The 16,843-nt window shown below is 39.7% G+C and overlaps 1 protein-coding gene across 1 annotated transcript in view; it reads right to left on the bottom strand.

Annotated features, from left to right (window-relative positions):
• LOC134564083 (rab proteins geranylgeranyltransferase component A 1-like) overlaps positions 1-16,843 on the bottom strand; it is a 56,671-nt gene that overhangs the window by 27,547 nt on the left and 12,281 nt on the right. The window contains exons 3-8 of the mRNA XM_063422703.1: positions 12,399-12,471; positions 11,118-11,242; positions 6,995-7,454; positions 5,781-5,897; positions 5,004-5,124; positions 2,528-2,753 (exon numbers count right to left, since the gene is read on the bottom strand). Coding sequence (XP_063278773.1) covers positions 2,528-2,753; positions 5,004-5,124; positions 5,781-5,897; positions 6,995-7,454; positions 11,118-11,242; positions 12,399-12,471 — 1,122 coding nt within the window. The remainder of the gene's footprint in view (positions 1-2,527; positions 2,754-5,003; positions 5,125-5,780; positions 5,898-6,994; positions 7,455-11,117; positions 11,243-12,398; positions 12,472-16,843) is intronic.

The following is a 16,843-nucleotide window of genomic DNA, read 5'->3' as shown; positions in this document are numbered from 1 at the left end:
TTTAGAAAAGACAACAACCTAGCAAGGACCAGTTCTTGTCTATTGGCATGTGGTTTGACCACTGAGAAAACAGAACGCGACTTTTGGTAATACCCACATAAAACTGAGGCTTTGTTCGAGCCCTTCCTCTCTTTTCTGCTGTTAAGCCACCAGGTAACACCGTGGGCCGCGGCGGGGCCTGGCTTAGGCCTGCTCCGCCTTGGGCAGCCGGACCGGGCCCAGCCAGGTCTCTGGGAGCTGCTGCAGTGGGGAGTGGCCCGGCCCGGCCAGCTGAGCCCTTTTTCTCCCGGCTGAGCCCCTTTTCTCCCAGCTGAGCCCCTCTTCTTCCCGGCTGCTGTGGGGAGCGGCCCAGCCTGGCTGGCTGAGCCCCTTTTCTCTCCAGGCTGAGCCCCTTTTCTCCCCGGCTGAGCCCCTTTTCTCCCAGCTGAGCCCCTTTTCTCCCGGGCTGAGCCCCTTTTCTCCCGGGCTGAGCCCCTTTTCTCCCGGGCTGAGCCCCTTTTCTCCCGGGCTGAGCCCCTTTTCTCCCGGGCTGAGCCCCTTTTCTCCCGGCTGAGCCCCTTTTCTCCCGGGCTGAGCCCCTTTTCTCCCGGCTGAGCCCCTTTTCTCCCGGCTGAGCCCCTTTTCTCCCGGGCTGAGCCCCTTTTCTCCCGGCTGAGCCCCTTTTCTCCCGGCTGAGCCCCTTTTCTCCCGGGCTGAGCCCCTTTTCTCCCGGGCTGAGCCCCTTTTCTCCCGGGTGAGCCCCTTTTCTCTCCGGGCTGAGCCCCTTTTTCCTGGCTGAGCCCCTTTTCTCCCCGGCTGAGCCCCTTTTCTCCCGGCTGAGCCCCTTTTCTCCCGGGCTGAGCCCCTTGTCTCCCCGGCTGAGCCCCTTGTCTCCCCGGCTGAGCCCCTTGTCTCCCGGCTGAGCCCCTTGTCTCCTGGCTGAGCCCCTTTTCTCCCCGGCTGAGCCCCTTTTCTCCCGGCTGAGCCCCTTTTCTCCCGGCTGAGCCCCTTGTCTCCCCGGCTGAGCCCCTTGTCTCCCCGGCTGAGCCCCTTTTCTCCCGGCTGAGCCCCTTTTCTCCCCGGCTGCGGCGGGGCAGACGGGAGGCTCTGGCTGGGCAGGCCTGGCCGTGTGCTGGAGGCCGTGGCAGAGGGGCCAGGCCATGGCCGGGCCCGGGAGCAGCTGGCAGCGAGGAAAAGGGGCCTGCACACTCTGAGGGCAGCCCTGAGCTGGGCTACCTTGGATCAGGTCGAGGGGAGGAAAAGAAGGCATCCATCTGCCTCCTTCACCGGCATGGCTTTGAGATCTTTGCAGCTGCTGCCAGGCAAGACCACTGAGCACCGCAGGCCTGGGCAAGCTTTAACTCTTTCCTGCCAGCAGATGGAAATCCCAGAGCACCAGCCCTTCCTGAAGTGAGAACAACGTGACTGGACTATAAAGGGACATAGCATGAAACTTGAAGTCGGTGAAGAGTGAGTGAAAAGACTATTTGGAACAAAGGAGAATGAGAGGCCTAATTTGGCTGGACGCTCTAGTAAACTATGGATAATGGACTATTTTACCTGTAAGATATGAATGCTGTTGGGGGGGCGATGTAAAGCTCTAGTTAAAAGTGATATGAAGCTCTTTGCTCCTAAGGAAAAGGGGACTTTTCGTTTTTGAGATGAAGGTGATTTTGGAAATAGAAGAGAATCTTTGTTTTATACTAGAAGAGGCATAAACAGTCCCCCTAATAAGCACATGTGGCCCATATGCAGTGTTGGAAAAGCTGCTATTGGGAAGGACCTCACAGAGGCAGATTTCTGGGCGGCTGTCTTTGTGACAGATGAGACCCACAAGGCAACTTACATGTTGTCAGTGGAGAAATTCCATAGAGGTTTCTAAGAGACTCCTTTCCTAAAAGAACTGATAAAAGATTATTATAAATGGTGAAACTGACTGAAAATTACAAGTTTTGCCTCTTTATGTTGTATGTAAGAAAGTAAATCATTAGTGTGTGTGGGGGGGAGTGCTTTGAAAGCTTTCACTTTAATTTTTTTTCTTTCTCTCTTTCTTTTGGTGTGTGTTAATAAATCTATTTTTTATCTTCAAGTTGAGCCTGTTTTGCCTTTTCTCCTAATCTTATTTTCACAGTAAGAAAATATTTAAACCACTACACTAAATTTAACAAGCAAAGTTTAGTGAACGTGAAACTTCTACAATTAATTAGTAACAGAGATCAACAACATGGATCTTCCTGCAGCTTCAGGAAAGAATCACATACAAATTTTTTCAACCTATGCAAATGCACAGTCACCCTTTTTGACAGATATCAGTGATTCTCCCCTGTCAGATTTAAGAAGGGGCAGCTACATATGGGTTAAACTGTGGCTTTCTCATTTCCTAGCACTTATTAACTTACTCACAGGCAGCCATTACAGCCAGCAGCTACTACAAGCAGCATTTGTAATACAGTGAAAAATGTTGCAAAGTATTATTCTAGTGAATGATATCTCTTACATTACCAAGGGTTTCCTCTTTGGAATATATGTCTGGGTAAGTGAGGCTTACCTGCAGAAGCACTGTGGGATCTCTCCTTGCCCATACAGAGGGAACAAAAACGGGGTGTTGCCATAGCGGCCAAGGCACTGCAGGAACTTTCTTGTTGCCTGAAGACCTTCCAGAGTGCTGCTCTCAGTCTCTGACACCATTGCAATGGAGTGAAGGATGAAGTGCTGCAAGCTGGGGGTCAGCTTCCGTGTCTGCAGGAACTGAGCAAACGTGCTGTTCTCGTAGTCTGAGGGAAAAGCACACAAAGCATTGAGCGCATGTAACACCTGCACTGTCTCCTGTGCTTCAGCTCCAACAAGTGCTTTTGGATTTCAGTAAACTAAAGCAAGTGAGTTTTTCAACAAACACCTTGCTGAAAATGGATCATCCAAGTCAATGAAAGTTAGAAAAACTACCCCAGAAAGTGAAGTTGCTCAGAAGTCAGAAATATCATTCCTTTAAAATATTTCAAAATATCATGAACCCACTTGATGGGTCTCCAACGACATCACCAATTCATTCTGTTAGATTTGATCTAACTCCATTTCCCAATCCTGACAGAGAAGTGAGAAACTGTGGACAAAAAACCACTGAAGTGCCTTGAGACATTGTTTCTTGTAAAATACCCAGAATAATACCCAAAGTGACATGCACTCCAGAACAGGACTGCTGCACCCACACTGCCAGAGTGGATATTTATGCTTAGAGAAGCCCCTCACACAATGCCACAATCCAAAACAAGAAGGTGCAATATTTATTTCAATTTGATGACTTGCTGGCAACAAACAAATGTGGATGAGACAGAGGACAGAATGGGCTGCTGCTCTCTTCCCTTTAAAATAATATTATTGCTGGCACATTTTGAAATTCAAAGAAACACAAGTCTTCTGGGAGATGTTTAAAGCATGTTGGCATTGATATAGCTCTGAAAAACTTTAGTTATCTTCATAACTGAAACATTTTTTGCCAAGAAAGCAATAGCATACTTCCATAATATTCAGAAATCTGCTCTTATTTCAGTCCTGGATAATTCCTAACTAATTCAGAAATGCTTCCATCAATACACAGACCAGCATTATCAAGCTATATATTCTGTTCTTTCTTATATATTCTTATATATTCTTTCAACCACTGCTTTACTACAAATGTATCTTACTGCTCTTTATACAGCCATGCAGAAAGTCATAAAATGGCAGGGTTTTTTTTTTGTTTTATCATTCTAAAGAAATTCTTAAGTTTTCCTCACTTCAAACTTCTTATGTAATTCCATATTTTTTCGAAAAAAAGCTTTAAAAAATTCTTCACGCTCATAACTCTTCCTATTAAAAGTCTGCCTTCCCACGAATGCAATGATCTCATCAAGAGCAATTTTAAATTTCTGAAGTTTTTACATTAGCCTAATCTGACTCAAAATATTCTCAATTACTTCTCAGGCTATTTTAAAATCTAGGAACAAAATCTGTTTAGCTGTCTCTGGAAGTAAAATAAATCTAACGTTATTTAGGTACATGAATCAATGGATTCATTTAAAATTGATGTGGCATCTCCTTTTTTTACTTAATAAATTTTCCAAATACTACCAATATCCTCACTCTGAGCACCTCCATTTCTTCCAGCAGCAGCAAACTGAGATCACCTGTAATCAATAAACCACTTCAGCCTAATGAGCTTTTGCCCCTTCAGGATTTTCTGGAGTTCATTACAGACTCTCCTTTTCTTAAGCTTACCAGATCTTGATACTGACTATTTTTCTCTTGCATACGTTTAATAATTTTCTCTGACATTTGTACTCCTCTTTCCTCACTATTTCTTTTTGACAGATTTTTTCTCTTTGCCTTAGTTTACTTTTAGACTCCAAGAAGTGAGGACATCATTCTTTATACCCTGAGGAGCACAAACTCAAAGCACCTTCCTCCTGTTAAACTGATTTTCCTCTTTGACCCAATGCTCATTATTCTTTGCACATTATAGCTCAAACCTATTCTGATTTCCTCTCATCTAAATAAGCCAACAGTTGATAAAAGCACTTTGAACTTGCCCGCTACAACTAAAGAGCATTAAATTACATTAACTTTCATATTTAAAATATTCCATTTTCTCCATTTCTGGAGAAAATTGTGGTAACGCATTGTAAAGACTTATGTAGTATCCAAAAAAAAACAAGATAGAAAATTCATATACATCACATTATTTAAAAAAATACCTGGGGTGGGGAGGAAACACTTAAAAATGACAAAAAGCATTTTGCAACCTTGCTGTAATATATAATTTTGCTGTTAAAGAAAAATGTAAATAATAAATGATGTGGGAACTAGAAGAGCAAGTGCTTAAGTAGAAGAATTAACACTGAAGTGAAAAGGTCACAAAAAGGTCAAAGCATACTTTAGAAATGAATCTGTAAAAACAAACCACCTGAAAACACAGGCAAGCTCTCAGAACTGTGCCTCCCCAAAGGAACTCCTAGGAAGGGAGTGTGCCTTGTCCATTGAGACACTACCTTGGTATTCCTCGGGGTGCTGTTCATAGTCCAAACAAAATGTCAGAAATTTCATGAGCATTCTCTTCTCCACCATGGTGAGTTGTCTGCTGTTGAAGACATCTGCTCTAGAACAAGGCACCTGCAAAATATTTTTTAATAATTTCAGATACGTTTCACACTCTGAATGTAAAAGCATCAAGCGACAACAATCTGATTAAATAACAAATACTTCAAAATACTGTTTTCAATTATAGTTATTTTCTTCCATATTTCTTTCCCCTATTTTCTATTGTAACTAAATTCACCAATTTTCCACAATAAGAACATTCAAAAATCTTTTCCAGCCTCTTCCCCTTTTCATTTCCCTTCAATATCACTTGCATTCCTGACTGCAGAAGTAATCACTAGTTTGTATTAACTGTGCCAATACCTCCTGTTGCCATTATCACAAACTTCTCTTGCATGTCACATAAAGACAAATCAAGTCTAAGTTAGAATCTTAAAACCTAAAATATGTGAATCTTCAAGAATTAACTTCCAATCAATCGTGGCCTAAACATTTAGCCTGAGGTAAAGATTTATGTTAATATACTGGACTGCACAACCTTATTTCAGTTTGATTTTAATATTTATATCAAACACATGCAAACATGTTTTCTTCCAGAAATGAAATCAGAATCATAATTAAGGAAAAAACACCAGATTCTTGTCACAAAATTCTCAAAAAAACAATTTGAAGCTTCTTGACTTTAAGAAGATGAGATGAAACCCATGCAGCACATTATTTTCTGATACCTGTTCTATTTTCCCTTCTCGGAAGGCGAGAACTCGCGTGGCGTTTTTGAACTCAGCGTATCTGCTCACGTTGGACTTAATGAGGAGGTCAATTAACAGGCCCCGGGAGTAAAGCAACTGCACAGGGAGGAGAAAGGAAGTGGTGTGTAAAGAGCATCAGTCAAGTGCCCAACAAAATCCTCACCAGCTGCTCCCTAAATCACCTGAACCATGAGTCATCTTTTCACAGGTAAATTCCAGAACTCTCAAGCTAACGATTAGTCATATATAATTTGGTCATCTTTCTATAAGCTGCAAATATATGATGAAACAGAGGTGGGTCAGAAATGTAACTATGAACTGAAAACGCTTGTCTGTATTGAAAAGTCTCGTGGTTCTGATGAACAGACTTTGCAAGATCACACAGGAATTTTCTGGATAAAGGTCTCCTGGGACACAAACGAGGACACTAGAAGGAAGGCAATGTACCCGTGCCCAGGAAACCCCAGCACAAACTCCTGGCCTTGCCCTGTTGACCACTCTTGTGTCTGAATTTCTGGGATTTAATGCAATAAACACCAGGTTGCACAGTGGGACAAACAGAGTATAAAAAGGATACAAAATAGCAATATCTGCTTAACCATCACCCACTGCCTGGTGATCAAGATGTCATTGCAAGGATGCTTGGAAGCGCAATCCACATTTAGAACAGGAACTTTGCAACAATAATGCATTTTGTAGTGCCTTCTCAAAGAACTGAATGAATCATTGAAGAGAGTTTCTTTTTCAGTTTCCAGAGGTTTGAAAAATCTTTTTAGGCACAATATGAAAAGTGAAGCATTCAACTTTGAAAAAACTTCCTGTGCTGCAAACCACATTTTCTATCTTTTTAAAAAGATAAAAAATCTGCATGCAGACTGTTCTTTCTCGTTTAAAAATATAATTTTTAATGGCACTATTTAAAAGGAGAGATTTTGCCAGTACTACCTAAGTGCTATATTTCATGAAATTTACTTTTATGGCGGTATTTCTGAGCTGTGTTTTTGATCTTTTTGGTGATAAAACATTTAAGGACACATAAATAGCTCATGTTTGTTTTAGGGGTAACAATTTTTACTTCTCAAGAGTGGCTATTTTGCCTCAAAGGTGCTGTCTCAATGTGTGATTTAAAACAAACGTCAGCATTTTAAGCAAAGTAAACGTACTTATACAAAAAAGAGTCATTCAGTTCCTACCTTAGAAACTAAATCAATATTAAACCTTCTGCCTTCTCTAACAATTTGGGAATAGTTGATTTTCTTTGGTTCTTGGGCAGCATTTTCGGAGGGTGCAGCTTCCGTCTTTGCCAGTTCCGGGGCGGACTCGCCCGAAGCCATGCTGGGAGCAGTTCCATTGCCAGGGGCTGTTCCTGTTCCTGCCCCAGCCCCTGGGGCTGCCCTGGCTGGCTCAGCGCCCAGGGCCTGCTCTGGCTCTGGGGTCTGTGGCTCCTCTCCAGGGCTCTCCACTGCTGCATTCTCTTTCTCTGGCCTTGGAGAAACCTGCTCTGCTGCTGGACTCTCCTCTGATCCCAGAGAAATCCCCTCTGCTGCTGGACTTTCCTCCGACCCTGGAGAAACTCCCTGGGCACCAGGGGCTCCAAACACAGGCAGCTTTGGCAGAGCACCAGCTTCTTCAACACCTTCAGCTGAATCCTGACTGATTAAAAACAGAGGGGGAAAAGAGGGGGGAAAATTCTTTTTGAAGAGTCTTAAAAACTTGTTTGAAGTTTTGAGTCAGTGTAAGAACAGAAACCTCAAGCATTTCTAGGAAAACCATTAGAGTTTCTTTATCCTGGCCTATTCAGGTGTTCCACCCACAAAGTCCAGTTCTTTGGCTGCAAAGCTATAATTCAAGAGGACAATTTCTACTGAGGAGAAGGCCAACAAAAATGTGAGTTTTTACTTTACACGTACTTAAAAGATAGAACGATCTCAAATTGAAGATCAAGGCCCTCATAGTGAAACAATACACAGCTACTTAAACAAGAGAAATGGAGCATTTTGAAATAAAAACAGTAACTTGATTAGGTGTTCTCTATGGATTAAAAACAATTAAACTGAAATGCAAGTATGTGTTAAGGTCATTAAGCTAAGATACTGTCCTGAAGAAAACAGACAAGTTTTATACAACTGAGCTCCTCTGCAGCCATGATCCCAGCAGGGCCACTGAGAACCACTTTGACCCAACGCTTAAGTAAAACTTTCAGATTCCTTTTTCAACTCTGCCCTTGCATTCTCGTTAGTTGTTCAAGCAATGCTGCTATGCAAGTGCTGCAAATCCATGCACAGGGGATGAAGGCAGTCAGTCACAGGAGGGACATTCCCACACAACATTTGCTCTACACAGTTAATTTCCTTTCCACAACATTTCTTTAAAATTCCCCTTATAAAGCAGCCCTTCACTTTTAATCTCATCTACTTGTTTTATGTTAAACTTCAGTGACACCTCCCTTAGAAAGCAGGACTTTTGAACTTGGTTTAGTTTACTCTACCAGCTGAGATGAATCAAATCAGTGTCATTGTAAGTGAAAGGAGTTCAGCAATAATTCCAAACTATCTTTTTATCTTTATACCACAAGCCATTAAGGCACTGAATAAACAATTTAATCTTGGCTGAAAACTAATGAACTATGATTTTAAAGGTGACCTGCAAACAGAGTATTAACAGGCTGGTTAAAATTCCCAGAACAGTAAGGAATTATTCAGCACCAATACCAAAATGCTCCCTCACATACCTGCAGCCATACAGATTGAAGCAGGGGCAGGATCTCTGTTCGAAAAGGAACAAAAACCTGGTATCCTTTAAAAATTGCTCCTCATTTCTGAACTCATGGAGCTCACATGGACTCATGAAAAGTTTGAAAGTGATCTCCCAGCTTGGGCACAGTCACGAGGAAGCACTTAACTCCTGACTGGGGTAAAATATTGTCCTGGGAAATACAGGAACTGCTACATGGAAGCACTAATGAGAGAAGGCTGTTTCTGTACATTAATTATGTCTTTTTGCTTCAGATTGCCAGCATTAAGTAACTATAAAATATCAAAGAAAGATAAGTACTTTGTGAAATGTTTTTTTAAAAAGTAATCTCTGCTACAAATAAAAAAGAAATCAATTGCATTTTGGGTTTCGATTTGGATTTGGGGGTTTTTTTTAGGATCTTGGAACATGGTGTTTGTGAAAACTGCAAAAGCTCTTGCCAGTAACTCAGTAACAAGAATGAAACTTTTATTTAACTCATTCTAAATCTTTATAACACAAAATTTCAAAATAAGGTTTTCTTTCTACCTTCTCCCATCTCAATGAACAGTTCATCTCATTTTAAACACATTTGATTATTACTCTTTTAAATCAAAATAAACTTGGATTCATAATACACTGTATTTTTCTATATCACTCTGAAAAGCAGTGTAACAGAAATATTTACATATTTTAAATCTCTATTCACTTCCCATTAAAGAATAGGTAAATCTCCATGATTTGCAGCTCCATACTTTTTATAATGAGAGCCTAAAAACTGTACATAATCTAAATTCATGACATCCTTCCTATAGGACCAAATAGCCCTGAATAATGTAAGAACTGTCTATAAAAATGGCTCAAATTGAACTTCTGTACAGACAATTCTTCTCCTAATTCAGAAAAAAATAATACATCTGCAGACAAATTGTTGTGTAAATTTAGAATATTATCTTCCACCATTCATCAATTAATGGTACTAACAAAGGAATATCTTAAAATGAATGTGTCTTATTAATGCCTGGTAACAGCAACCCCTTCAGATAGGTCAAATGAAAAATTGCCAACCAGCTGGTTAATTTATTCAGCACAGGTGTTCACTATTTATTTTTCAGCCATTTGCCTTTTTTCAATCCAGCTTGTTGTAGACACAGTATTCTTTCCCTTTGATGGATGCACTTTGTTCTAAGGCCATTCATTTCAGATTTACACTGTGTATATTATACTGCTACCCAGCTGTTTACTCTTTCAAAATAAATGTTTAATGGTTACTTCATAGCAGTTACAAAAGTTAAGCAAAAACAACAGAATCTAGGCATAACATGTAAATTGTCAGAAACACAGTAATTGACTCCCTCAGAAAGTTTGAAATTCTTTTGGAGAACTTTTTCTTTGCCAGGTTTATTAATTTTATCCTTGTTCCTTGGAGGGGCTGGCGTTTTTTTTGGTGATGACCAAGACAGCACTGTACTGAGCTAAGTTGAATGCTTAAAAGCATAATTTTACCCAAGTATAATCTCACTTCTGAGTGTGAAATCTCAGTGCTAAAGGGCTCATTTGGGAGCCAGCTATCAGTCAAAAATTATACACAAAGTTAAAAGACTATGAAACCTTTCCATCTGATTTAATCCTGGTTCTGAACAATATTTATTATGATAACAGGATGACAATTACAATATCCAAGTGGTATTGCTTTAAAATAAGCATTACATTTTATCTGCAATCCAATCAAGCACCGTTACTGTGCAGCACTGAACCTTGGAAGAGTCTCAGTCTGTGACCTTCAGATTATATTTATGTAATTCAGACCTTTTTTTCGCCTACTTATGATGTTTACAGAAAGAAGTATGTATTTCCCTATGAGTATGTGTCAGCATTTCATTTAGCTACCTATGGTATTTTCTAAGGGATTCAAGGTTAAACTTACATAACTATCTCAAAGAATTTCCTCTCAGGAACTGCAGAGAGTGTTCAGTTCAGTGCAAAATTCAGAAGATAAAAATAATAAATAAACAAACAAATACACAGTTCAGTCAGTTAAATTTATATTCAGTGTATTTAACTTCAGTAAGTTAAATTTGTTGCACATAAAAAGGACAAAGGGCAAATATTACTTTATTTTAGCACAAGGAAGTGTTTCATAGTTACAGTACTGCTGTCCATTTGTGTTCCTGTTCTTTTGTTTGTGGTTCATTTTACATGTATTTAGGGGATTATAACAGCAGCCTTTAGGCAAATTAAGAATGGAAAAATTTAATTGATGGCAGTGCACAACTGCCTACTACCACTAATATCTAAACACAACACTTCTGTTTTCTACTCAGAAGTAAATCACAAACTCACAAGTTGGCCAACAAATTACACTGCATCCAGAGAGGTCATTTAAGAAGGATAAAGCTGTTTCAGTGAAGTGATTTCAACAAAGCACAAGGACATGAGGAACATTTCAGAGGCCAGGGTTACAATGTTTTGAGACAATGTGCAATATGGCAGCATGGTGAAACCCTTAAAACCAAATGCATAATATGATCATTTACCCACGGGCATACAAAATTGCTCATGAATTTCTACATTTCTACTTACTCGCCAAAACAGAAATCTTCTACATGTTGAATAGTTTTATCCTTGTTGCTAAGAGGAATTGCTTCTTCATCCTCAAGGATCAGTTTTCTCCAGTCTTCACATTCATCACTGATATCTGTCTTTTGCTTAAAAGAACAAATATAAAATTACATACTGTACTGTGCAAGCTGTTCTTTAACTACAAACTCTGTAGACACAAATAATATGCACCATCTAATAATATAAGAAAAAAACCTCCTTAACTGTCCTAATGGTTTTTTTTCTATTTATATTTTTTGAGTTAAAACAGTTAGAGCTGATTATTTTATTACACTATGCCAACATTTGTACTACAGCATTGGCTCTAGTAATCTGAAATACAGTGTTAAATAAAATGTAGGCTTTAGTAAAGAGTTGAATGTAACTTGGAATACAATCTCCTAAAAGACAAGTTTGCCACAACCAGGGTGGTTCCAGATTCTGTGACAAAACTCTTTGAATGGACACCATATGGAAAAACCTGGTGATCTGGGGGATTGTATTAATCTGTGCACGCAGGAATCTCTAAATTGTACAACAGAACTCAGAATACGAAGCTCTGCACTGAGCAAGTGCCCTGATTATGCCAGGAGGCAGCACAGTGTAAAGAACAGGCATGAGACTGAGCTGAGAAACTTCCATCTTCTACAGCCCAACAGGCTCCAAGCATTTCCATAAATAACAGAGCAGCCATTTGCTAGTCCAGCCCAAGTACTCCATCTCCTGAATAAATATCCTCCCTGGAAGATTTCTAGGGGGTTGCCATGAATCAGATAAACTTTGGTCATTGAAAAATACACTATCAGCATTCATCTTTTTGTCCTGGTTACAGGACATTTCAATGGAAAGATCCAGCACCTACTTTTCTCCCCCTAAAAAATCAGCTGAATACAAATGAGAAAAAGAAAAGTGCTGAAACATCAGAGGGTGGAAAATAACCAAAGAGAAAATGGAAAAGACCAGATTATCATAAAGAAACTGTAACAATGGTGTAGTTGCTTCTCTTTAAGCTCAAGAACCCAGAAGTGTGGCCAAGCACCAAGCTGGTCTCAATCAGATTCACAAGGCAGGCACATCAGAGCCTCATTCTGCCAGGCCAGATGGGTGAGGCTCGACCAGTAAAGCTGGGAACTACAAACCTCTTTGATCTGTCAAATTACCAAAGAGCAAAAGCAGGCAGGTAATTTGTCTTGTAATAAATCACGCAAACAACAGAGATTCAACGTTAAGGAGCCCTAAAGAAGCAATTTGGGAAAGTTTTACCTGATTTTCTTTAATCCAGGACAATAATCCTGAAAAACTAAAGCTGGCCCAGTTTCCACCATAGTAATTTCTTCTGTAAAGAAAAAAATAAAAGGAAAATTTGTTGGACAGGTAAAACAGCTTTCCCAGATTTAAAGAAAAAACAACCAAGTCTGATACATTCAAAACATTTTACATGGCAAGATTTTTCACATGCAGAATAGATAAAAATTAGTATTCTGCAACTTTTAATGAAGTGCACAATTTTCATCTTCCTCCTTGTATGCATCTCTGAGCAAACACACTATAGTCCAAAATCAAATTATTTAGAGGGTAAATGGACAATGCTGAGAACACATGGGATGGTATGGAGAAAAGGAAAATAGAGATAATACTGCTTTTTGGCCAAGACTGGCTCTCTTATCCATTACACCAAATACAGGAAAGTGCAGTTTATTGTTTTCCTACTGCTTACACAATATATTATGCCTATTAAAGACTCTGAAGGTGCTCTGGCAAAACACTTACTAAACTGCATGTACTGCAGGTGGAGCCAAAGGAACTGATTTGTACAAAGTGATCATCCCTCCATGAGCACTTCCCAGTTTCTATTTACCACCTTCTTCCTTGAGAAAGATTATTTACTGTTTTTAAATCACAGAAAATTAATAGTTCTGCTGTTCATCAAAGAAAGTCTCTGCTCTCTCCTTAAAATTTCTCCACCAATACTTCTCTAAACATCTGTTGGATTAGTTGGCTTTTGTTGTCATGCATAGCACATCTTAAATACTTAACAACTCTGAGAAGAAAAATAATAGAGCAATTACATTTTAAAAAGTCACCAGTTCTTGCATAAGAAAAGTTATTTCAGGATTTAAATATGTTTTCTGACAATGTGTACTGGCACTTCAGAAGACTCAAAGATACCAAAAATACCCTCCTGAACAGATAGCTAATGTTATTACATACACTAAAAAAAAAATAAAAATTAAATGTAGGGAGGAAGATAGGGTTTGCATTTAAAAAAAAAAATGTGCAGGTTGTTAAATCAATCTTATCATAACCTCCTCCACTTTTAAATTGTAGAGATCAGTGTGATAACAGTGAAAAGCTAAATTCAGGTTAGATTCTCCTGACTAGATTTACGATGGGATGCTTTTGACAGGGCTTATCTGCACTGACAAAGACTTCATTAAGAATGTCAGCCCCGCTCCAGCACCAGAGGCTGCTGCTCTGGACCACGGTGCTTACTTAGCATATGAAGGACAGATGTCTCCTGAGCAGTGCCTAATTGCTCCTGACTACAAACTGACCTAAAAAAGTCTTTCAGCTCCTGCAAGGCAATAGTGAAGAACATAAATAGGACACCTTTTGCAAACACAACAAAATCCAGCATTCACAGAATAAAGGTGGCTCCAATAATGGATTGTGGTGTTCCAGGCCCTGAACTGGGGGGACTGGGCCCACACCCTGCAATGTGGTGACTGAGCAGCACAGCTCCATCTGCAGATGGTTTCCAAGCAGGAATTTCAATCTCTGTAACTCCCTTACTTCGTGTGACTGACACGGTCAGCTCCAGAACTACTGCTGTTTGGTATCACACAAATACTAAGCAGTGAGGATTAAATCTATGAAATGCCCAATTCTGTGAGATTTCAATCTGTAAGAGACACTGACATTTGCATGTGATGACAACTTCGAGGATTTTTTAAGCTGTCAATGGTGCAGGGTAATCTTTTCATGTTTCTTCAGATTCCACAGAATAAAACGTTCAATATCCATGTATTATCTATCATTTCTGGGACTTCCAAAAACCATGGCCATCAAGATTTATTTTTAAGGAGATGTGCTTCTCTGGTTGTAAGTTTCTTGAATATGGAATATAATATATAACTATTGGAGCAATCAATGCCATGATCACAGAAATCCCAGAAAACAGCTGCTGAAAATTAGAAGCGGGTTTTTTGAATCTACACCAATATTAAGTCGTGCATATTTAGACTATTTAAAGTTAGAACTTCCAGTAAGATAAACTAACATTATTTTCACAGAAAGCTAACAAAAGTTTATTTGTGAGCTGTCAGACATCTTTCATGTGAACATTCCTCTGTTCATCAGCTTGGTTTTCCTTTGAAATGATTTGTTTTACCCAGTGTTGAGGCAACCCAGTGTGTTCCACAAAGCACTGCATGACCCTGCTGTGGAGCTCCATCCATTCTGAGGAGGTGGCACAGCCCTCCTCGAAAGGAAAATGAACCACAACTGTGTCTCCTTTCCTCTGGTGTCTGAGCGCCCTTCCCAAGTTGTGCAATGCCACCTCAAATATTTATCTTCTTCTCAAGTAGCAACTTCCAGATTTTTTTTATCCTGGAATTTCAATTAGTTTCCCTGCACTACATGATCAATCAGGATTGCTTAATTTTCTCATCTAAAAACACTACAGAAGGAAGACAGAACAGACATGATTACTGACATAATGAGCAAAGTTTGTAGCAAGTCTTTAAGAGGAATTCTGAGAAGAGCTGACTAATGGTTTTACAACTAGGACTCCTTTGTAACCAAATATTTTTTGTTATAATTGCCCTAAAGATGAACCGAGGAATTCATTTAAGTAATGGTCAAGATCAAAGTCTAATTAAAGCTAAAATATTTTTCCAAAATCTCAAGGCCTAAGTCTTCTCTTGCTATATTAGCAAACTACAAAGATAGATATTCTCTCCCTTCTTTAGGGTTATAATCCAATTATTCCCTGACTAAGAACAGGAAGCATTTTGAAGGTATAACAGCAGAGATGGAAAATACTTTTTCTACCAAGTTAGAACACAGATGTTTTCCTTCCCTACCATATATTGTTTCCTAAATTATATTTGCTCAAGACTCCTCCTGTGTTATCTGGCATTCACCTGAATTACAACACTGCTCATTTTCTTTCACATTTTTGTAAATCTCTAATCTGCAGTTCAGAGCTAACAGCAGAAAAAAAGTTTTGCAAAGTTTTGGAAATGTAGTTAAAGTACAATTTTACCTCTGCAAAAACCTGCTCTCTTCTCCTAAGTTAGCTTTTCACGTTTTTTGTCAGTTACCACAACCATTTTCAAAATAATTGGCAAATTCCAATCCAAAACATTGAAATTACAAATTGTTTTTGACTGATGAACAATCTGAATCAGAACCAAGAAAATACTTAACGTGCCCTTCTGCGGACGGACTGCCGTTTGACAAACGGACACTTCTGAAAGCAGGAGATTAACAATGAAAATGTGAGAGCAGCAAAAGCATTTGCTGGCTGGTGCTGCTTCCCAGGTCTGTGGCACAACCCCCACGGTGGCACTAAAAGCTGCTGCTGGCTGGACAGAAGCTGCTGATGCCTCCCCATTTCCCCCAAGAGCTGCCTCGAGGTGTCTGTCCTGCATCTGATCTTCCAGAAAGAAGTCCTGACCCATCAGAGCAGCTGTCCTTTGCACAAGAAGTTACTGCCACATCGATTTTAAGGATCTGAACACAAAATGGCTTATGTTTCAAACCCATAAAGTTTCCTGTGCCATTTATTAGTACACAGGCAAATGTATTCAAGATTCCCATTCTGGCCCAGTGATGGTGTTTAGGAGCTGCCTGGCTTTCAGGAGGAGGAGTTTAACCCAAACAGCTCCTGAGATCCTTCAGCCCAACAAAAGGGTGGGTGATGGTGGCAGTCGCTTGTGCTACATCACATTACATCCTGGGATATGAACATGACCGAAGGAAATTACCATAGCCCAGCTGAGACCATGTTTTACTCTCTAACACCTTTGCTGTGAGATTGTTATCCTAAACCAAAATAAACAGAAAAAGGACTTTTTCAAAAAAGCTCAAAAGATACCAGAATTGACAATTTTTGTGTAGTTTTCCTTACTGAAAATAAATAATTTCTTTATTTTTCTTGCAAGGAATTGACCTGCTTATAGAAGCACCTCTTTTGCTCTCTGGCTGCTGTACTCCCATAGCTTCCTCACTTCACAGAAGTTAAAGAGCCAAGAGAGGGCTGTATGGAGACACAGGGTCTATTACAACATATATTTTACAAGTTCTGAAAAAAAAAAGTGAGACAAATTGTCCAGCAGGAAGTGGAACAAACTACAAAAGCAGGGATCTTGGACTTGGGAGGTACAGGAATAAGGCCCAGCACACTTTTGGATGCTCAAATAAAAGAATTTTGGATACAAGGAAAACTCAAGTACTCTACAGGCAAAGTATAGTCCAAAAATAGGAAAGGTAACAGATGTCAAGAAGCAAGACATGCCTAGTTTGCTCTGCTTGTGACAGAAGAGAAGTTAAAATTCCTCAACTTGACCATCCTTTGCCTTTGAATTAAATTCTATGTGGAAAGATAAATAAGCCAATAAGGAAGGATGTAGACAACAAAACTGCAGCCTATAAATGCTGTATTCCAGATGCTGAATATTGAATACAAATAGTAGCTAAACATG

The sequence above is a fragment of the Prinia subflava genome, chromosome Z (assembly GCF_021018805.1).
Source record: "Prinia subflava isolate CZ2003 ecotype Zambia chromosome Z, Cam_Psub_1.2, whole genome shotgun sequence".
Classification (NCBI taxonomy): domain Eukaryota; kingdom Metazoa; phylum Chordata; class Aves; order Passeriformes; family Cisticolidae; genus Prinia; species Prinia subflava.
This window is presented reverse-complemented; position numbering and strand designations above follow the sequence as displayed.